Source organism: Phalacrocorax carbo, chromosome 1 (assembly GCF_963921805.1).
Source record: "Phalacrocorax carbo chromosome 1, bPhaCar2.1, whole genome shotgun sequence".
In the NCBI taxonomy this organism is placed as follows: Eukaryota; Metazoa; Chordata; class Aves; order Suliformes; family Phalacrocoracidae; genus Phalacrocorax; species Phalacrocorax carbo.
This window is the reverse complement of record NC_087513.1, coordinates 192,938,916-192,962,183: the sequence shown is the minus strand read 5'-3', so window position 1 is coordinate 192,962,183 and position 23,268 is coordinate 192,938,916. Positions and strand designations below refer to the sequence as shown.

Below are 23,268 nucleotides of genomic sequence, written 5' to 3'. Positions count from 1 at the left end.
CAGCCAGGCTCAGTCCTGGATGGGGCAGCATCTACAGCTGAGGTGAGCTTCCCCACAGTGGCAAGCGCTATCTGCATTGCCTTTGCCATCAGAGGCAGCCCAGACTTGACCATCTCCAGCCTGATCCACTGTCTCTGGCTTCCCCCAACCTCTCCTGAGGCAGCAGCAGCCCCACAGCCCTTCCTAGTCTCATTCCTCAGGCTGGGGCATGCAGAGTTGTGCTTATGTTTGGGTAGCTCCAGGATCTACTCTGCAATGCAGACAACATGCGCCTTGAAACAAATTTGGATAAAAAAGCTCATCCCTATGACATTTTTCTCATCTGTTAGCTCAAACAAAAAAGATGCATCTTCAGCATGAAGCACGCAGTTGGTGTCAAATTTGCTGGTCTCTAAGGATGCGAAGCCCACAGTTGCTAATGAATATCCTTCCCTTGACTTTGAACCATGTTTATACTGCTTTATTCTTGTACATTCGCTTTAAAGCAGAACAAACTAACTTCACCTACATGACGTCCAAACAGCTCTTCACATTCTTGGAAGCAGTACGAAGGCAGTAAAATATGACAGGCTGTCAGACTAAAATGAGGTGCTAAACCAGAAAGACTATTTTGGGACTGGAAAAATTCTCATTTTAAAAGTCTATTATTAGAAGTATTTTTCTATGAAGTTTTGATCATAAAGTTATCTGCCATCTCTGACGAGCTCTGTGCTGGCCTGTCTAACCGAAAATGTAAAACAAATTTTACCAGAATTCCCAAAATCTTAAATAAGGCAAAATCTCAGAAGATAGAGATTGGGACCAGTACTGTTCCAGGTCTCACTAATGTCATAAGCTTTTGCCAGTTTATCACTTCAAGTCGGCCAGATGTTTTAGATCATGTCCAAACCATGAAATAAAATATAGCTATGAAATTTTGGGTTTAATCATTCCTCTTTTCTCTGTTAACATGGAGGTGTGCAGTGCTCCTGCAGCTGATGTTAGTTCACAGGAATGAACAAGAGATCTGAGTTCTGCTGCTAGCTAGAGAGAAAAATTAAGCAGCTAGTGAAGGGGCAGGAAGGGTGCTAGAAAAGGCTAATACTACCTTGGCCATTTTGTCTGCAGGGAAGAAATGGCATTCCAGACAGCTCTACCTTCATTTCAGCTTGACAGTTGGCTGTATGCATATACAGAGCAAAGGACTGCACAGACTTGGGCACTTAAAAATCCATCTGTTGTGGTCTTAGTAGTGCCACAAAGTGGATATTTTAAAAACCGCACGGGTATGTACTTTTAAATATTTAGTAGTGGTAATTATATCTACAAAGCATACCACTGCTGAGGCGTTGATGGCACCAGCCAATAGGATAAAAATATATTTTTTTTTATTTGTTGTACATCCCAATATGCCAAGGAGACCTTAAAGAAGATTCTTGGCTGACACAAATCCCTGTAGCTGCACTGACATTACTGTATGAACTGACAGGATTTAGCCTGTATTTTCTACAAGCTGGAACTGATTAAACTAGCCAAAGTGGTAGAGCCATTGTGAAAAACACCAAGAGGAGGGCACAGAGAAAGAGACAGAAGTATACATAAATTCAGTAGTGAATATACTTTAAATCATTTTAAGAGGAAAATAAGTTCTAAGATTTGTTTTTTAAAGAAAGTAGAGATGCACAGAAATGGATATTGGTAGTAAACAAGTTTTGCGTCTAACCACAACAAAGATAGGATTACGTTCTGCCCAAGAACCACTCAGAAAATAAAGAGGGGTTTTGGTGTCAAAATTTGCAGCTCACTTGAAAAAAAAAGGTTTAGTTTAGTTTTTTTAACTGGTAATGAAACTTGCTTGTGTTTCATCAGAAGAAAAATCAGACAAAATGAAATATCTGGATACTGAAATGCTGCCATGGTGACTCACTCTAAATTTGGCTGATTTGCGAGTCCTGTGACATAATGTGCTTTTCTTTTGATGGAATCAGTGAAAATTCTGGAAGCCACGAACATCCTCAATGACCCACTGTTCTTGTTAGATATCAGAGTGCCCTAACAAATGAGATTGTCCTAAAAAAAATGCAGAGAGCACTTTGCCAAGCGACATGTCACCAGCTACAGGGACAGTGGATCAAGAGTAGGTCTGAAAGCAATTATTCATCTTACACAGGCGGAGCAGACATCTTGGAGCAGTGACTGTATACTTCTACTGACCTCGGGTGAAATCAAGTGCATGGCTTTGGAGCATATTCAAAAGCCCATTTAATACCATTATGTTTGGGAAGATGAGAAGGGGCAAGTTTCTTGAGGAGTGACTGATAACATTTGCCAAAGAGAAAGAGGTTTTGAATCACAGATTTGTCACAGTTGATTTAAAATAGTACAGCTTTTTGACTGAGGGTGTACTTGCCTAAGATACAGAGGGATGCTAACAAAAGGCAAAAAGTGGGTTTATCTGTGGTGGAATTCTGCCACATTTTTCCAGCTGGGGGCAGGAATTCTCATAAATTGACAGCTGCAGAAGGCAGTTAATCCAAAGGCTAATCGCTGTCTGTCCAAATCGCTTACGGACATATTTGCAACACATACACGCCGATTTCTGTATGCATCTTGATGAAGCCAAGGGGAAGACAGTAGCCCACAGCATGAACGTATTGGGTGGGAGAGCAGGCGGTGGAGAACACGTACCCCATGCCTGGCTTCCACAGTAACCTTGCCTGGCAGCTTGCTTGGCTGTAGTTTGATGAATCACTCAAGCAGCTGTGCTAGTCCTGTGCAAACCTGTTATCCTGAACCTCCAAAGCAAGCTGATTTTGCACTTCATTGTTTGGATCACCATAGAGACTATTAGGAAAGGCAGTATCTACAGCAAAAAAGTTTACTTGGTTCAGTGTTCAATTTCAGACCCAATTTCCAGTTTTTACACTTCCATTTACACTTCCTTCTGCCAGCAGCCTCTCCACCCTCTTCTTCTCTCCCCCACATTCCCTTCTACTTTCACTTGCTCTGTATCTGTCATTCCAAATCTCCTTCATCCCCTCCTTCTCTACATTTTTCTGTGCTCTACTTCTCCCTGGCCTCATGCAGGTATGGACCCAACTACCTTCTGTCCCTTAAAAGGGAACCAAATAGGGCAGTCTCACTTGGTCATCTGCAAGGAGAGCAGCTGAGGGCTTCAATCCATTCAAAACAGGGAGGAGTGGGAGAAAAAACTATTAAAAACAAAGCTAATGAGAAAATCCTCCCTTTTTTTTAACCCAGCATAATCAGGCATTTAAAGAAGAAAGCAAAGAAGCATACAAACCTCACACCAAACCCAAAGTATTTGTTGAAGAGAAGGAGGACAGGAACTAAACAAAATTTCCAGAGGACAGTCAGCCGTTACCTAGATGTTGCTTTTTGTAATTCTGTCTCCTGTGCAGCACTAGTATCTCTGCATGAACACAAGTTCACAAGTGCATGGACACAAACCAGACTCCGCTCCAGCAAGCCAACAACACAATTAAATGAGTTAGTTTTTGCTGAAGGACCTCAGCCTCTTCCTGTAGCGCCTACCTGCCCAAGTCATAAAGTTATCATGTAGTCAGGGGATTTTACTGTTCCTTCTGTCAAGTGTGATGTAGGTGTTTGATGTGGAAAGTGTTGGTGCTTATCAAAGACAAGAAAAATCCATCAGGTCTGAAGCAGTGAAGAGAAGAGGTCGCCGTGGCTCCAGTGAATGGACAAAACGCATGCTAAAGAGGCTATGTACACAGCAGGACAAATGGGCACGTGCAGAAGGCAGAATATCTGGACACTAAAAACATCCTTTGTTCAAGTTCCCTCAAACAGTGAATAGAGTATGAATAGACTGAATCTGCAAAGACACCAAAAATTCAGCTCTTGGAGGTAATTTTTAAAATGCATTAGACAAACACTCTAAGGGAGGAAAAACAGGCACCAAGGTTTCTCAGACTCAACAACTACAGTTGTACACTGCTGAAGGGCTTGGGGGAATTAGTGACCAGGAAACCAACCTTTCAACAGTTAATGCTGGACATGTTACAAAACTCTCAAAATCAATAGGCAGTTTCTACAGTCCTCGCTGAAACCCTTTAAGCTCAAATAATTCCCATGTTACACAGCAGCTTGTAAGAATGACAGTTTATTTTCATATTCTTAACTGGGGATAAGTCAGTACAAGAAATAAAGAAAAGCTATTGTTTTCATCCTAGCAGCTTCCATTTTTTCTGGGCAGGATTTTCCATTGTGTACGCACACGGCATTGGCAAACAAGCCAGCCTAATGAAACCGTGCTGTCTTTTCACCCGCTAACTTGAATTGCACATACGTAAAGTTTTAAGTACTGTGTGTGCCCTTTTAACACGCAATATTGTTCCCGCTGTATTAGTCACAGTTTTTTTCCTTATTTTATTTATAATTTGAAGATTCAGCAATTCACATTATCATGTTTCCAGATAATGCTGACACACATGTTCAAAGTCAAATACACTTAACTTACTCTTAGGAGTACTACTGACTTAAAAACTAAATTGGGACGCTCTTATCCCAAAAACCAGGGCAAACCCAGGACGTTTCGTGGAGTTTCCTTACCTTTTTTCTTTGGAAGTTCACATCGAGTTTCATTGAGGCGCACTTGTTCAGTGTGTTCAGTCGTCTACAGAGCAAAGCAAATTCAAAAGATTAGCAGCATCTGATTAAAGGGCATGACTTTTCGTAAGTTCAAAAGCTTTTCTCTTATCTGCCTGTAGGGTGCTAACTGCATAGAACAGGCTTCAGAAATTATACTCGTCGTATTCCAGGCTATAACACCACTGCATTAAAAGGGAATCATATTACTTGATAACCAGGTTTTATATATTGCTTTTTAATTCATAGACATTTAAGTACTTAGCAAAGGAAATGGGTATAAACAAACACCTCTGATAGATGGGGAAATGACAGGAGATGAAGGAGGTAAGTTGCCTTCTGCAGGACCACATAACATAATTGGTCTAAAATAATTTAAGGTTAAGGGTAGGGGATGTCAAAGCACTTGTGAAAGACAAAAGAAAAAGATGCAGTTTCTCACTTCAGGCAGTTAGCACCTCTTTTAAAAAGTTGACATAAAGAAAAACTTTTAGCAATTAGTTAAATGTTCCCCCATAGCTAATAGTTCCTTTCCCACACCTGTGGATCTTATAGACAGGTTAACACCCAAATGTAACAAATGTAACATCTTTAAATAAATATTTTAAATTATTTTTGACCGTGTTTGTAATGATGTTATCAGGGACTCTGTAAGGCTTCTGCTCCTTAAATCCAATGCTAGCCCATGACAATAGTAGGTTGAAATGACAATCTGATAAAGATGGAAAGTGAACATGCTTGTGTGTCCATGTGCAGAGTCAGGACAAGAAAACATGCTCATTCAATAGGCAACCTAACATGCTAATCATAACTGATTAGTTTTTATTTATACTTAAATGTCCTGACTCATGAAACCACCCATCTTTTAAAAGCAAAGGCTGAGGGTTAAATATGTTCAACTTTGAACATTTTCTAGATCTAGGGCTGAATTTCAAAATAAAGGCAGAGTGAGAGCACCATTTGCCCGCAACACTCTTCTGTAGGCCGCCTGCATCTCCTGTGTCTTTGCAGCAAGAGTTGCCCCTGTTGCTTCTGGGTCTCAGAAAGAGGCTACAAATCTCCAGAACTGATAACATTTGAAATGTATGAGATAAGTTACAAGGACACATGAAAGAAAGTATCACATCAATAATATAATCTCTCACATAGGATAAGAACATTATAGCATTAACATATACCTCCAAGGGACTTCTAATACTAGAAATCCTTTCAGATTGCCACCACTAATAATGAATCAGCCCACCAAATGTGGATCCTCCTTAAAAAAAATTCCCTCACAAAATATCACCTACTCATTTGTAGATAAAACACTCATCCCTAACTCAAGCCAATAAACCTGTTATGCCATATCAGAAAAGTCCTGTGTTCATCATATTAATGTGAGTATAATGCATGCACAAGCACATCCAGCATGCATGATAGTAACATTCTTGTAATAAATTTCAGGATTTGTGGCTCTGCAGATATATCTTCAGCCTTCTGCCCACAAATCCTCCTCCTCGGGGATTACATGTATTATTGCAAAGCTCATCTTTTGCCCAAACATGGAATTTCTCAACCCAAAGTTGCGTTTTCTTGGGGCCCTGTGGCTGAATAATGTTCAGCGCTTCTTCTGAGTGCAAAATGTTTACATTTGCCTATTGACACCAATTCCAAATATACAGAGGCACAGACACATTTTTCAAAGGACCCCAGCCCAACTTTCTATCTGTAGAGACAGCCTCCTCCAAGAGGTGAACTGGAGGCTCAGATCAGAGTCCCTGCACCCCTGCATTAGCTTAGCTGGTCTATGCTGAAGGTACAAGTTTGTAGCCACATTTCCACACTGACATGCCACTGTGTGCCACCTGAGTGCTCATAGCTGTGTGTCTGAATCAAGCTGCCACCATATCCTCACATGGTTACGTAGTGAGCTGTCAGACCAGCGATGGTGAAAGGCTCCCTGCTTCCTTGACCTAAATGTGTCCTGCAAGGCTGACCAGGAGATCTTTCAAGCTGCTCATCGACTCTGAAAACCAAGCCATCGACTCCACTTCCCTTGCCTCCATGAAAGCAGGCACTGAAGAAACTCTCTTGAGAAAGAGGTCTTTGGCACAGCCCCGTCTCCACAACAGACCCTGGCAGGTGATCTCTGCAACTGCTTCCTCAATAGTTTATGAAATCCCTCTGTACTTACTGCCTATTTGCACTTGTTCAGAGATGTAGAAGAAAACATTTTAAATACTGGGACCCAGTGCTTGTTCCACTCACTATAGTGTAGCTTGCCCTCTAAAATCCAAGGAGCAAGGCATGTGCTTCAGGAGCGGAAAGATGAGGAAGAGACAGCCCATGACGTACCCTTCGCTCTGTCTACACCCAGGTACCTCTGCACGTGCCCAGCCCACAGCAGAAAGTGTTGGGGCATTTCTATTGAAAAGGGCTGCTTCTTCAGCACAGAAGGGTGCAGAAAGCACGTGGTCAAACCAACAAGACTATCCAAAGCCATTGCTTCCCCGCTAACAGCATTCAAGAGCAAGATCATTTCAGCAGGGACTGAGAGGTCAGCTCTACAAAAGTGAATATCATTACTTAAACTGGAGGCTTGGAAAGCCACACCATTGTCCTGCTTGCTTTCTAACCTGGCTTTGCTATGCAGAACTCACTCCATCAAAAACAAAACTACTTTTTACTGGGTGCAAGGTGCTCAACTTCAGGTTTTAAATTCACCCATCTCCGAAACATTGGCATGCTTTCTGGGGTTTTTCCAGTGCTGTGGAAAGATTTGCCAGTGGAATTAGAGAACTAATGATCATATTTGTGAGCTTGCCTGGTACTAACAACTCCAATCAAAGCCAGTCTGTTTCAACTTCTTATGCCTTGTTGATGTGCCAGCAGTGGCAGAAAGCTTTTCTCATCTGCTTAAAGTCGCTAGATGACTGACAGCCAAGCCCTCAACAAATCTTTAAAAAAAACCAAGAAATAAAATCTCTGGCTACAAAAGGCTGTCACTAATGTTCCAGCTGAAGTGAGAGAGTACTACACTTTCATGTCAGTGCTTGAAAAGATGGGAAAAGACTACCTGTTTGTAACTTCAACAAAACACAAACTCGACACTTGAGAAAAGCAGAAAAAAACCTCACATTAAATAAAAACAAGAGAGGCGGCTATATAAAAAACATCTAGGATGCATCTGAATGGTTGTCTGGAAAGCTCTGCAGTGTTCAGGGGAAGCTTGCAAAATATTTACTACAGCAAGTGCTTCACTGATGTTTATTTTATTTCTTCTCCAGGCCATCACAGGTAAACACTACCTCTAAGGTTTAACACTTATCTCTATGGTGAAACATCAGGTCTATGTTAAAAGTGTCCCTTGAAACCATACTTAACAACAGCAGAGTGATTTAGGTGCCCAAACAGAGGTGTCTTGTGGTATTTTTAGATCCAAATATCAAAGTATCAAGCCTGTCATTCAGCTGCTGCAGGTCCTTTTAGTCCAGCCAGCCCCATGGAGAAGTCTGAGATATCTTGGGAGATCTAAGATGGCATTAGACACAGGTATTTAGGGCTCTGAATCCCAACCCCAGTACTTGTAAACCCTTACGATGGAAGTTTTTCAGAAGCAGGAAATCTCTGACTTTCACATCCTGTACAGCACTAAGCAGTGTTTATAAATAAATACAAGCTTGTAGCAATGCAGGATGTGATCAGCTGGAAAACCTCATGGGCGACCTGTTGTCCTGCCTGAAGAGCCACCCAGATAATAGCAAGACAACTTTGAAGTGACTTGGAGCTCCATGCATTCCCCTGGACCTGTTCTGCAGCTGCTTCTAAGCAGCTGGTGGGGAATGCAGCCAGGGGCAGAAACCAGTTTTGCAGGAGACACCATGGGGAGGGACAGCACAGTGTTTCCTACCTCTGCAGATCTGCAGATGTCCTCTCTTATGGATCATGACAAAGCAAACACATTTTATGATTCCTTAAATTCCTCTCTGAGGGAAACACTGCACCATTTCTTTGCTTTATCACTACTCCTAGCCAAGTTTAGGTGCTGCATACATATGCCTTTTGCTGGCTTCTTCTGGTGCTGTGGGATTTGGGAAGAGGATATCCAGCTGCTCATGCTGGGCTCTGCTGAGGACTCAACACTGAATAAGGGTCCTCGCAGTACTGGCAGGGGTGGAGTGTGAAGCTAGCACCAGCACATCCCTGTTCCACCAGTTTTGTGTGTGAAAAGGATATACTGTTTTCCAGTCCCATCCCTTTTTGTCATGGCTGCAACTGAGAGAATTACCTTATAGGCTACATGCTCACATGAAGTGAGTCAACTCTCCTTGAGGTCAATGGGAGCCATTCTGCTGACTTCAGAGCTCGGCCTTCTGTACTCCACGTGGAGAGGTGGGCTTATCGCTTAACAGCACCTACAGCAATATAACTCAGCAGACAGTACTGACTATACAATCACCACTTCAAAACTCTAATGGTAGGATGTCCCATGTACAGCGACCTTTGGATTATTTACAAGCTACTTAAGAGACACTAGCTATGGAAAAAGAGGTTGCTGGCTGCTTGGCATAGTTCAAATTTTAAGAGCTTGGTTTAGGGGCCTATGTATCAGACTCTTACATACTCGTTCTTTATATTCTTAGTCACTGTCTTTACATGAATTTACGTGAAAGTGCAACATGGCTTGGCTTTTCCTTCTCACCTTCTTATCACAGCAGCCACAAAAGTTCCCAGAACAGAGTTGGTTGCTGCTATTTTGGAAATGACACAGAGGTCCAGCTATAAAATTTTCATGCCTAATTATTATTTTGGCAGGCTGACAGCATTTGCCTGCAGATTGCATGGCAATTTTCTATTGTTCGTTACTCAATAAAATCTGAGTGGAATCTCTTGATAAATATGCCTCTAACCCAAAGGCTGCAAATTTGGTCTTTACTCTGCCAAATTATCAGATGATATTGTAAACAGCAGGACTGTTAGAATATCTCAAAAAGGTCACTGAAACCTTTTACAACAGGGAGTCTTAGGCTTTCTGACTAAAATACTACCAGCTGCCTTTAAAAAAGAAAAGGTTCCTCTGCATTTGTACCTCATGTTGTCTTCTTTACTGCAATGCCATAAAGAAAGCTGATTATAAAATGAGGTTGAGAGTCTGATTTCAATCCACAAGAGCAGAGAAATTCAGTGTTTATGCTAGAATCATTACCATTCAGAGCTAAAACTCTGCTCAAACTGATTATCCACTCTGGCATTCCAGCTTTAAAATCCTCCAAATAAAAATGAGAACCCCATTTTGTTCAGTACTATGGGCTGAATGCAATATTAGTCAGTGTGAAGGCTTAGTCAAGCATAGCTTCGAGGGCAGTTTTGGGTGTTTGAAGAATGGAAGTTTGGTTCCCAACCTGGGAATCGGTGCATACAGAAATAGCAACCAACCATTTATTAACATACAACTCTCTCTTTCATAAAAGTGCATCACAGCCTGTGGCTCTCGTATGATATACTGGTATGCACCTTGTAGTAACGCCACCACAGAGCAAAGGAAGAGTGGAAACCCAGCCACAGTGGTCAGTCAAGCTATGAGGATTTCCAGTGCACCAGAAAACTTGGAAGATGTTGGTTTGATAGCTAATATAGTAACAAAGCTGGTACTGGGGGCAGCGTCTGGCACTCTTTACTGATGAACCTGAATCTTGACATTTGGCAAAATCGCTCTTTAGAGGTTGTTCGCAGCTAAAGGTTTGGAGCTGCTGAGTTACAGCAAACTAAGTATCTGCAATCTGAAAACATAACCTGTACATAATACTTGTATTTCTACTTGACTAGTATATGAGGGTTCTTCCTTTTTTTAGATCTAAACTGTTTAAAAGCTCCCAACAAAAATTAAAGGTGTTTTCTTCTGAATAAAATAATTACAAAAAAAATTTACTAGACAGTTATAAACCCCTTTGTCTTTGAATAAAATAGTTTGGAAGGATCTGGGTCGATGCTTATATAACACAGGTCTCAGCAGTATCACTCAATTTAGGCTAATATAAAGCATCCTGTCTTATAAGTGCATCTCTCCAGCTGCTAGTTTATTTTCCAAAACCTCATCTTTTAATAAAAGAGGAAAAAAAACCCCAGTCTTTAGCTGTTCAGCTCACAAAGAAATACTCATAAATAGATCATCCTAGTGTAACTATTCTAAGTGTATCTGTGAGTCTACGGAGAGGCCAGAGGAGCAAGAGGTGAGCTGTTCCCATTTAGCTGTGTAGGTGCTGGGATACCTGGTGACCATAACTGAAATACAACCATTGCTAATTACTTCAGAGAGAAAGACTAGGGAGAGTCACAGAGCTATGCAATGACTGCACCTCAGTGTTTGCTCTCAGGAGAAAGGGACAGGGACAGACATCATACTTGCACTTTTGGATGGTCTTTCAACTTTGTGGAAAGGGGCAGAAGGGAAGAGATCTCAACCTCCTACCACTTCCCAGTTCCCAAACTACAGCAACATGTGTCTTCCACCATTCCAGACTGAAGCAGGCGGGATGTATGCATGTGTGGGAAGAAGGTTTCTTAGGCATGGGCATAGCAATCCCTCCCACCAAGCTGTAGAGAACAGCAGTGGATCAAGTCTGCAGTTATTCTGCTCCCTGGCATCCTTGAGAGCAATCACTGAAGGATCCAAGTCTTTCCTACTGATTTGTCTTCAGATGCAATGGCTACTACACAGAGGAAGAGAATATTCTGTTTCTTATAACCACAATAGACAAAATGAGAAGAAACAGGTCTCACTTGGAGGAAGGGACTTTTGGGAAAGCATTCTAACAGCTATGCCCAGGAATTACCTGGATCCTCAGGAAGGAGGCCATAGCCCAGGATGAAGAGATGGACTAGATGAACTCTCTTCCAGCCCTATTTTCTATGATTCTTTATGCAGAGAAACTCTCTCTACAGTCTTCCATCACAGACTCATTAATCCCTGCAATGCACAGTACGATGTGCAGTGGAACAGCATACGCACCCTGATTACATTAGCCACAGTTGCAGAAGGGGAAATAAAGTTTTGTCCAGTTATCCTGATTTTGGTGTTGTGAAAAGTTTCCATTACATGTAATAAAGCTTGCTTGGTCAGGGGCCAGATGTTCCTTTGTCCTTGCTGAAGAGGGGAGGAGCAGAACCCAGCTTGAGCTGAGCAGAGGACAAAGAAGAGGGAAACAATGCCTCTGCAATGTGGTTTTGCAAAACTACCACAGAATTGCTGTTTCTTGAGTCCTGGGGGACAGTACTTGAGCAATGCGATATGGTATATTCATCACAGGCAGAGTATAAAAAGCTAGATAAACAGCAAACACAAGCCCTCTGGGAGGGGCAAACCAGTGATTAGTTGTAGCAGCTGTAGTACTGTGGGGTTCTGGCCCTACTTCTCTTACTGGTGCCAAAAGGAGAGTACCAAGGGAATCCAAGCAGCATGAAAACCATGTCTGCTGCCAAGAAAGTACTCGCTGAATTCTGTGCAATGAAGTTTCATCTTTTCTGCTGTGCTTGGACATAAGTTATTCATGTGCAACTCAAATGCGACTCTCACTTATTCAGGGTTTGCTTGTACTGCTGCGTAAGTTTTTTTCCTAAAAGGCAGGTGTTTCAAATCCATTGGATTTGGATATTCTCCAATCATGTGATGTTTTCTATGAGTGTAGTAGGGTCCTACTCCAGGATTTTCTATAAGAGAAACAAATTCAGAATGGTAGCATTATAGATAACATTGCTAAATTCATGTGGACAAGCAAACATCTCTGCTGCTCTTTCTGCTGCTATGCTAACAAACAACAAATCAGCTCAGGTTTTTAAATTATCAGAAAATAAACTTTAGGTGTTATTTACCTGCAAAGAGGTTCTACAAGGTCCTTGTCAAGAAAATCATGATCTTTCTTTACTGAAGCAATGTCAATGGGAAACTGGGAGTCTATAAAAGGAGACACAATATTAAGATGACCGCTTTCTATTCAAATGAAAATACATTGTCTACATCTAAAATGCTTTGCACGTGCTTGCTCACTGAAATCTAGTTTGACTGATTTCACTCAGCTCTGGTTCCCTTCCAGCTGTATCTGTGACCCTTTCAGTCACTTCAATTTTTTTTTTCCTTCTGTTAAAGGTATAGTTGAACGTTCTGTGCACCAAAGAGAGAGCAAGATTATTCCTTTTTGGCTTTAATAAGATACTCAAATGTTAGCTGTTCTTTCTAGCACCTAGCACAAACGAATGAAATCAGGGAATTACCAATACACTTTATCCACGTGAGCAACAACATTCTCCATTCCCATCACAATGGCTTAATGAGTTATTTGCTAGACAGACTTTTCCCATGAAACAGAAACGTTCTGCGCTTTTTGCTTTTAGTATAGGTCCCAATAACAACAATTTCAGACAAAGGGTTACTTAAGTAATAGAGACAAAAAAGTGAGCTGAATTATAACCCCCAATATTAGCTAAAAAGCCAGGCTAGTGTGCTGGAAGCTGACATTTGTAATGAAGAGTGACATGGCTGTAACGCATTAGTGGGCTCCGTAAGAGTGGGATGGGTTCCAGCGCAGTGGCTGCTCTCCAGACTGCTCTGCCATGCTTAGGTACTGCAGCAAGATGCTGGGATACAGGAACTGCAGCCAGCATTTTCAGACACTAGTGCTTAACACTGACATAATAGATGCCTGTAAAAAGGACCTTGTTTTCAGAGACGCAGGCTGTCTAGAGTGCATATTGACTGTATGGGAACTGTGGGAGTCCAGCACAGTTTGCTTTTTGGAGGGAACAACTTCAGCAGGCAGCAGGCTCTTCTTTCCCTGGGAGGTGGGGATCCAGCATAGATACTCTGATTACAAGGCAAACACAAAAATACTACTGGGCACCCAGGGACTGTGGTAGACACACATCTATGTCAGCTTTGGCCTCCAGGCTTTTTAGTCTTAGCTCCTTGCTGGGTTTAACAGAGCTTGCCTGACTCCTGAGGAGCCACCTGAGTATCTCTGCATTGTGCTGCCAGTACCCAGGCACCTGAGCGGCCTGCCAGGAGCCAGCACCTGAGCCTGGAGGGACCTCAGCTGGCCATCAGAAGCCACAGAGGTGTCCTTGTCCATCCCACGCGTGGGGATGGATGGTGTTTGAGACGGCTCTCAGCAGAGCTGACTCTGACGCGCAAGGTTTCTTGGCCATCGCTCCATGCGTGGAGCCATGCTGCCTCCAGACCCAAGCTGACCCTGGAAGGTGTCCAGCTGTGTTTGGCAGAGCTGTGCTTTGGCTACTAAGCCTGAGCGGGCCTGAGCTGGCTCTGTGTCCCTGGCAGAGAGAATATACAGTTTGGGAAAAATGAGGATCAGCTGCAGTTTCCCTCTCAGCATTGAGCAAGGGAGAGCAGGAAAAACCCAATCCCAGTCCCCTGCTTCTGAATGCAGCAGCAGTGCAACCACTTGCCCAGCCCTCAGGGACACCACTTCCCTGGGTGCAAATTTTACAGCTAGGAAAGGGACAGGGCCATTTGCTTTGAGTTGGCACCAAAATACTGGCTTTTATTGCTTTGCAAATGCAAAACACAGCTCTGATTATTCACTTTTGGTAACTTTGCAGAGTTTTCAATCTTATTTTCGGTAGGATTGAAATTCTCAGTAACTTCCAGTGTTTTCAATCTTACTTTAGACATAGTTCAGAAAGTTTAAAAAAAAAAAAGAGCCCTATGTATTTGGTTATTTTCTAATTGTTTTTGTTAATCTGTGAGGTTTACAGAAACTATGTCCTTTTTTTTTTTATTTTCATGGCTACGAGGGCAAGAATCTTACTTTTCTTTAGGCACTCGTATGACTCCAGCAGCTGAGGCTTTGTGAAGCAGCCAGCCATGGCCATAACTCAGTCAAATGTAGAGTTGGCCGACTGCAAGCTCTCCTGGCAACGGCCCAGTGCACTTTCAGTACCGTACAAAGAGGAGAAAAACCTACTTACCCTCATAGAACTGAGCATATTGGGGAAATCCAGCTGCACGTAACCAGTCACACGCTTCCTTTGCTTCGATTTCTGAGCAGAAAGAGGAAAGAGAACAGTTCACACTTTGCTATTTTGCATTAGAAGTGCTTTTAATTAAAGGAAATAGCAAAGATAGTAGTAGCTGTTTGTTGCTTTAAAGTGCCATCATCACTCTGAAGTATTTTTTAATAGCATCAGAAAATAAAATAGTCCCTCAAAGAAATCCCCCTGCCTCCACAGGACTCTCAGGTTTGCACAGCTGCTTGGTGACTGGGGTGAAGTGTTGATCACCTCCAAGCAGCAGGAGAAGTTGCTCAGCCAGGTTTGTGGTCCTGTGTCCTATCCTCCCCCAAGGATAAACTGTTGGGGAGAGGTGAAGATGAAGCAGGGTGGAAATGGGGTGACCTGGAGCATGCACTGTCACCTGTCTTCTCCTGCTCTAACACTTCTTGCAGAGAAAAATCCCACATGTACGCCACTGAAAGCTCTGCCAGGAAAACCCCAGTGTTATTGAAGGGACAACGGCACAGGTAGGATGCACCTTCCTACCTTTAGCCATCTGAACTCCATTATGCAAACTCTCTCCATAGTCAATAGAGAGACAATTACTTCCAAAGGGTGATTCATTTCACCTTAAAGTAGTGTCTAAAATAGGTGGTATAAATCAACTACTGACAATGCTTTTCTTTTGTGACTGCTAACGGAGGATAAAGAGCTACAAGTATGTCTCTGCAGCTAAATAAAATATACAGGCAGTAGCTTCAAGCACTGGACCTCAGACCGCTCACTCTTTAATTTTAATCCACTTCCAGGCCTGTTTTGGACTGTTCCAGTTATCTATCAAGACAAATCTTTTCTTGAGAAGCCTACTACTAGGCAGTGAGGAGAGGAATCAGTCTGTGTCATCTTGTCCCTGCCTGTCCACTATTTAGAAGTATGGACACAGCTGATGCTGAACTAGCTTTCCCCTTTCAAACAGCTTTCACTGGGTAAGATGTATCCCACCGCTATGGAAGAGGCGGGGGAATCGTCAGCTGGACAAAAGAATAGTCCCTCCTTATTTTGGGGGTAACAGTAGGAATAGGTGAGCATGAGGGAATGGAATAAAATCATGTTCAAGAGGGGGACTACATAAGACCTAAAGCTTTTTGCACACAAGAGGCAGATCCACCCCGCGCATTTACTAAAGCAGCAGTAAGTAAATGTCAGCTACACAACAACAGAGGATAAATTTCAAAGTGTCTCCGGCAAAACAGACTTTGTGCACTCCAGCAGTCACACACACAGTTGTGCACCCAACCTCTGAGATGACCGATGCATGTTGACATAGGGTACCTCAACTTCTACCAAGCTCCATGGGCTCGTTTTCTTGAAAGCCGTGTGCTAGGCACGGCTCTACCCAGCACCCATGCTGCCTGCGTGTGCAGCTGCTCCCAGAGTGACTGGAGGAACAACTGAAAATAGAGGTTCACCAGATAAATGTAGGTTGCTGAGGAAACCTGGGCAACATCTTGCTGCCCAGACCTACATGAGGGTCTACCACTTGAACAGTTTTGGTTTACAAGATCAAAGCCAAAACACATATCTGTACCTCTCACATTTGCAAAATGCTAAGGAATGGAGAGTGCAGCTGTTGAAGAAAATAGACATTTTATGTTGCCTATTACTCAACCTGAATGAACCAGTCAAGGGTTTTGGCAGATTTGCAGTTGTAAAATCTAGGCAACCATAATACAAGCCCCTAAATATAAAACAAGCAATGGAACTGGAAAAAGAAAATCAGGCTTACTTGCTCTTCTGCATGTTCTGCCTTGCATGCAAAGAAGCTCTAGCTGAAAACCTGTTTTCTACTAAAATGCATTTTTATAGATAGGAGATGCTGGTGTGAATTCTTCCCCATGTAATTCTCTTCAAATCACTCGTTATACCCTTAATGACTTTACCCACTGAAGCTCACCATAAAACCTGCTTTGAATAGACTCTGCAGTATGTGACCCACACACCTTTCTGATCCTCTAAATACTCAGTCACACCAGCAAATTTTGACGCAGAAATCAAAATTCAGCATACAAGGTCTACTTATCAAAAGCCCGATTTCCCGAAGCTGATTAGAGAGCCACTAACAGCTCCGCAATGGCCGCAATCATTAGCAGTGCTGAAAAGGATTTACCACCAGGTCTTCATTTGCTTTGACATTAGTTCATGTCAAGGCCAAAAAAAGGAGTATGAAAGTACATTCAGTTCTTAACACCGCACAAAGGAATGAGCAGCTTACATAAAACGTGGCTCTCACTACTGCACATCTGTGTGCTGAAAGCACATCTCTATTATGTTCCAGTGAGACTGAATATTTTTATTAAATGCTTGGAAAAAAGACAAGTCTTTATACTTTTTTCTTTTGCTTAATTCAATCTCATGAAACACAGATGAATCAATCCCATTTCAAAATGTATTTTACAACTCAGAACAGCTGTATGTACATTCTAGCTTCATGTGGCCTGGAAGCACAACTAATAGGCTGTGGGTGATGGAGAATGCTACCATTTAATGCTTTTATACACTTCTCATATTTCAGTGTTTTTTACAGTTGGCTGCTTAGAGGAGCTTGCTGAGGAATCTTCCTGCAGTCCAAGTGAGATCTAAAAAATCTCAGGTTGCAATGGGTGAATAATTGCAGAGAATAACCAAGGAAGTAAATCTCACCCTTTTTTTTTTCTTTTGTATGAGACTGTAACACACTGCAACCAGTCAAAAATGATCAATGGATTAACTTCTGCTTTCAAATCTTTAACAATATGTCCTCCATGAAGGAATCTATTGGGAGTATTCTCATTTTCTAAACTATCATCTCAAACAAACAGATTCCCCCTCGAGTAAGATCTGCTAAGTCAACTTCCAGGATACCTGGTCTTGGACACATATCAATGCCCAGTTCCCTCCCTTATCTCTCTTTCTATTTTGGTCTTATGCAGAGTACAGCAGAAGGGGAGAAGCGCAATGTGCTGCCGGCCCAGCCAATAATATGACTTTGCTCATATCAGTGTATTTCTACTGGCTAAAGGCACCTGTTCCAGCCATTGCCCTCGTGGCCGCTCCTGCAGTTCGGGTGAGAAGGCACAGCCAAGGATTTACTCCTCAGCAGACACCTAAGGTGATTTCTATTATCTTGTTCTGGGCATGTAATCCAAGTTATAGTTCAGAATGCAACACAGATTCTTTCATTACTGGACACTGTAATGCTTAAAACATAATTTGAGATGCTCAGTTTAACCTTCTCTTTCTCTGTACATACTCCAATATTTGCCTTTTTTTACTTGCTAGTTAAATATCAGTGGAAGCTTCTTTGAGAAGAGATGAGTACACCATCAAAAGGACCTTGCTGAAGCTGTTGATGAGGGGTTGCAGATATATTTTTGGCAGTGTTAGCCCAGTTCTGTTCCCACATCCGTGCTAATGCAGGGGTCTGAACCAGCCTGCAGCAGCTGCACTGTCTTGGCGCAGCCCTGAAGGACCTGGAAAACTACTTGTGGTCACAGGTGACTCCAAGGCAGATTGTCAACAGCACAGAGAAGGGCTGTCATGCTGAGAAGAGTGATTTTAGAGAGGACAAGGCTTGTAGTTTTGTGCTCAAGGCTGGCAGAAGCCACAGGTCCTCCCAGAAGCACATGAGCCACCACTGACCCACAAGCAGCATCTGCCTTTGTGTGACCAAAAGGCTGCTCACCCCAGCACACCTGATGGTGGGTTTGTGCTTATGCAGTACTGCCCTGCTCTGCTGACTGGAAAAAAAGTCAGGGATAATTTACCTACTGCTTTCCACTTGCTTGTGCAGCAGTTAATGACGATCATCAATTATTAAGGCTAGATAATAATTCAGTCACAGATATTGACAAGCAATAATATGTCTCACAGTACTTGAATTCTCAGGGTTTTTATCAGTTTTTAGTTGAAGCTGCCAGGACACAAGTTTCTCTTTTCCATTTCACTTTTCTACCAGTAGTGAGTGATAATTGAGATCCACACATGCAAAAACCTTCCAGCCACATTTATGGGGAGATTGGGGTAATGATCTCCTCATGGCCCTCACATCCCCTTCATCTACCAGGTCTTTCCAGGAGGTACATCCAAGACCCCCTGTGCACAGACGTTGCTGGTGACCTTCCTTGCATCTCACCCAGAGGCTCCCCAGAAGTTGCCTCCTGCCTCACCAAAACCTTTCATATGCAATCAGGGACTTAAAACCTTGTCACACACCTCTTTGATCAGCCAAACTATCTTCCCCACCCCGCCACAGGACTGTGTCTTAATCTTTCTTCCTAGAGTTGTTCCACTGTGTATTAAATTAAATGTTTATCAGAGATACTCATATGGTAGGCCAAAGCATATATGCACAGCAGAGGTTGAACTGCAGATCTCTGATCCATATTTTTTTACTTATTTAGGATGTATGTAGAGCAAAGTAAGGAGAGAGGTTCACCCAGAAAGCATGACAGATATTCAGACCACAGCTGGAACTTGCCTTGGAGTCCATCTCAAGTGTTAAGCAGGTTTGAGCTTGTCTCCTGCAGACCATATGGGTGCTCTGGCTATTCTGGGCTGAAATGGAGTTGGCCGCTTGCAAGTCTTTCTCTCTCTCCCAATACTTTTGCCTGATTCTTCACAAACTGCATTGACATTGTCCAACACCAGAAGACTCCAGCAGCCAGCTGCCACCAAAGGGGTCACCTGCCCTGCCTGCCCCAATCTTCTAAGCTAGCAACACCCCCCCCCAAACTGTTAATGGTCTGCTGTTGGATCAGCAAACTGACTCAGATCCTCTAAGGTTCCTGTTCAGTCCATATTAGCTCCATTTTAATGAGCCCAAGAAAACCAAACCATCGGGACAGTCATTCCTCATGTGAAAGAGAACTGTCTAAAAATTTATTTGGAGAAAATTGCTCTGTCAAGAGGAAATCATGTAAATAAATTAATTTTCTAGCTTGGGACCTTATCACTGTCCATGAATATTGGTGCTAAGACCTAGATACTACAATCCTTTCCCTTTTCCTGTCTAGACATCAGCATTTCATCTTGCTTCTGCCTTTCTGCCATTCTCTTTCTGTCTTCTCTATCTTCTGTTTTGGTGTTTCTCCCTTTTTTTTAAACTACATTTTTTTATTTAAGTTTCAGATATACCTTTGCACAATGCAGTGAAAGAAACAACCACTAGAATAAATAAGGTACATAATTACCCCATTTATTTTGTTTAGCTGAGCCTCTAGACTGACCCTAAAATGCCAGGTAGACATTGTTCTGGAAGATGCAGTACAAACACTGTCATCCCAACAGTTTTCCTCCTCTTGAAGGAGAGAGTAAGACAAGGACCAAAAATTAATGTAAAGCATAGCACGAGACTAACCACCTGCAAACACCATGAGCTATAATGAAGCTGTTACTTTACTCCCAAACATCTGCAAGACTGAGACCTCTTCTGCCTAACAGACCAGCTTGTGATCGCCACTGGATCTTGCTGATGTGGCTGCACAATAAAATATACACCTTTCCAATGACTTGAGTTTTGGAGTACTGTGGCCAGTTTTGGGGCCCCCAGTTCAAGAAGGACACAGAACTGCTCAAGCAAGTCCAGCGGAGAGCTACCAAGATGATCAGGGGGCTGGAGCATCTCCCTTATGAGGAAAGGCTGAGAGACTTGGGTTTGTTCAACCTGGAGAAGACTGAGGGGGGATTTCATCAATACCTATAAATATCTAAAGGGTGGGTGTCAGGATGATGGGACTGGGGTCTTTTCGGTGGTGCCCAATGACAGGACAATGGGCAATGGGCACAAGTTGGAACACAGGAAGTTCCACCTAAACATGAGAAAAAAACTTTTCCTGTGAGGGTGACAGAGCAGTGGAACCGGCTGCCCAGGGGGGCTGTGGAGTCTCCTTCCCTGGAGACATTCAAAACCCACCTGGATGCGTTCCTGTGCCCCCTGCTCTATCTAGGTGTCCCTGCTCAAGCAGGGGTGTTGGACAAGATGATCTCCAGAGGTCGCTTCCAACCCCTACCATTCTGTGATTCTGTGATTAATCATTTTCTCTAACGCCCCCAGACATTTTGTCTTGAGTCTAGTAAATTAGATGCATCCCTTTTGCCCCATACGCCTATCATGTTGCCAGCAAGCCATGCCACTGCCTTGATGTCTTCCCAGAAGAGCACTCATGAGGGCAGGTGGGATCTGTTCAGTTCAGGCTGAAGCTGTGTAAGAATATGTCCAGTGTGTTTCAGCTTCTTCTTGCTCTCCAGCCTGAGGTACTTCAATGGCCCTCATTGCTTTCTTGCTCCTACATCTCATAGTCTTTAAGATATTTATTCATGTAACTCTTTTTCTTATTTTACAAATGGGGATTTAAACCACTTCAAAAGTGCATAAGCAGGTTAGAGACAAGACTGGTGGCAATTAGCTGCCTGACTCCTTTAACTGCCCATAAAAATACGGCTATGTCATTCCTCAGTTACTAATACCCTTAGAAATCTGATCTGGACAGACCAAATCCCAAATCTCTGTAGTTCTTAAATACCTAAACCCACCATGCCATTGTCACTCAGCTAATATGTAACACTAAAGGCTGATAGGTTTCCATTGAATGGCATTTGCAAAGCTACTTCAGAGCTAAGAAATTAGACCTCAGTAGGGTAGAGGTGCAAAATTGTAAAAAGCAGGAAAATATTCGTAAATATGAGAAAAGGTGACTTTTCAAGGTCACATAGGAAATTCACAGCAAAAGAGAAGTTCACATCTATAGCTTGCAAGGAGCAGGTTAATACCCTAACTACTAGATTATGGTCTCGCCTCACTACTGCAAAGCAGGTTTGTGTAGATCATGGAAAAATACAAAGCTTCTCATATTCCCTAAGGAAGAAGTCTCACGCAATTTAATAAAGACAGATACAATTTTCTGTAACACTTTTATGTTGCATTGTACTCACTGGAATTCTTTAAAAGAGAAAATCCTAAAGTTTTATTTATAGGATGGTATAAAGTTTTGTGCAAAAGATATTGGTGTCTCTGAATTTCTTTAAGCTTTTAGCATGATTTCCTGAGAACTCCATTTGAGGGAATGCTTTTAGGCCCAGGTCTGATGGTTTACACCATGCCCTTCCACTCTACAGGACTTGTCCAGAAGAATAGCAACAATAATGCAAGGGTAATTGTGCCATGCACCTGTAAAATTACCATTTATGGTACAAATATATAATAAATAAAATAAAACATAAGCATACAATGATTTTATATTATTCTACTACACTATGATGCATAGTCTTCAATAAATCCTGATAATAAGGTTTTCAAAAGTGGAATTTCATTGGAATTATTTTATATCATGCTGTATAATTACTATGAGAGGCAAGGTTATGTTTTGCAAGCAAGGAACAAATAAAGCTGTCAAAGTGTCATTTTCATAAACCTTAAGATTTCACAGAATATTGTGGTACCAGTAATAATACAATAAAATATGGACCTTTTAAACTACTGAGGCTGAATATAAATCAAATGTCAATAGAAAAAAGATCCTTTCAAGCTCATGAGTAGTTTCTTTATGTGTAATTCTTTACACTTGATGAATAATAGTCAGATGATGTCCATTCATACTCTGACTTCTTAGAAAGGTTTAAAGTGAGAAGCATGATTATTTATGGACATGAAAAAAAACCTCATGTGCTCAGAGATGAAAAGATTGGGACTATTTACCTTGGAGAGCAGATGAATAAGGACGGGTTATGATAAAAACATAAAAAATCAGGGGTAATACAAAAATAGGAAATTGGGAACTTCTATTCACTCTACCTTGCAGCACATGGAAAGGAGATTAATGAAATGGGAGGAATGAAAAAGAAGGAAGGCAATTTGAACGGATAAAATATTTTTTTATAGCAATCTATAAAACTCATTGACAAAGGACACTGGATCAGGAGATGAGTGGACGCGTACTCTGCTGGGGTCTTATCTGACTACTCACTGCTACCACCACAGATCTGGAAAAGGATTCTCCAGAATGGAATAAATGAAACCAAACTAAAGACAGTGTTATGAGATTTTTTTTTCCTGGTTAGATGATCCTTTATATAGCTTTTCCTCCTGAGTTACTGACATTCCTATTGCTCAGACATAGTCTGGGACTATATGAACTGTTTCTTTCAACCGCTATGACAATTGTTTTGTTCCCTACTATAACCAAATTCTGCACAGCCTAGCTGGGCGACTTCTTGTCAGCCTTTTATCAAAGCAAGGCTGCATTTCCCAAGAAGTCAGAAGAAAGGTGTGTTATTCTGGCAAGGAGCTAGGTAGCTAACTCCTCTTTGGGTGAAAGGATTATGCTGAACTCCTTTCCTAAATTAATGGGATACTGGTAAAACTGGTATGCCTGAGATCTATAGCAGGTTCACCAGGCATGAAACTTTACAGGTCTGGGAACACTGTGCTTGTATTAATATTTTTTTACATCTAGATCTCATCAGAGCTAGGTATATAACACAATGGTTTCACTCATGCTAATAACATGAAGGCAGCTATGCAAATAGCATCTCGACAACAGGGAAAGCACTACAGTTGGCAGTGTAAGAGAGACCTTTGTATAGTGTGCAACACCACACAAGCTCTTTAAGGTGAGAGGTGACTTGCAAAGGCCATTGAAG

The 23,268-nt window shown here is 42.1% G+C and overlaps 1 protein-coding gene across 11 annotated transcripts in view; it reads right to left on the bottom strand.

The window, feature by feature from the left end:
- Positions 1-23,268, bottom strand: part of STARD13 (StAR related lipid transfer domain containing 13) — a 308,987-nt gene that overhangs the window by 24,728 nt on the left and 260,991 nt on the right. For all 11 annotated transcript variants that reach the window (XM_064441029.1, XM_064441031.1, XM_064441027.1 and 8 more), the window contains 3 exons: positions 14,569-14,640; positions 12,460-12,541; positions 4,573-4,636 (listed from right to left, as the gene is read on the bottom strand). In XM_064441029.1, the coding sequence (XP_064297099.1) occupies positions 4,573-4,636; positions 12,460-12,541; positions 14,569-14,640 (218 nt within the window). The remainder of the gene's footprint in view (positions 1-4,572; positions 4,637-12,459; positions 12,542-14,568; positions 14,641-23,268) is intronic.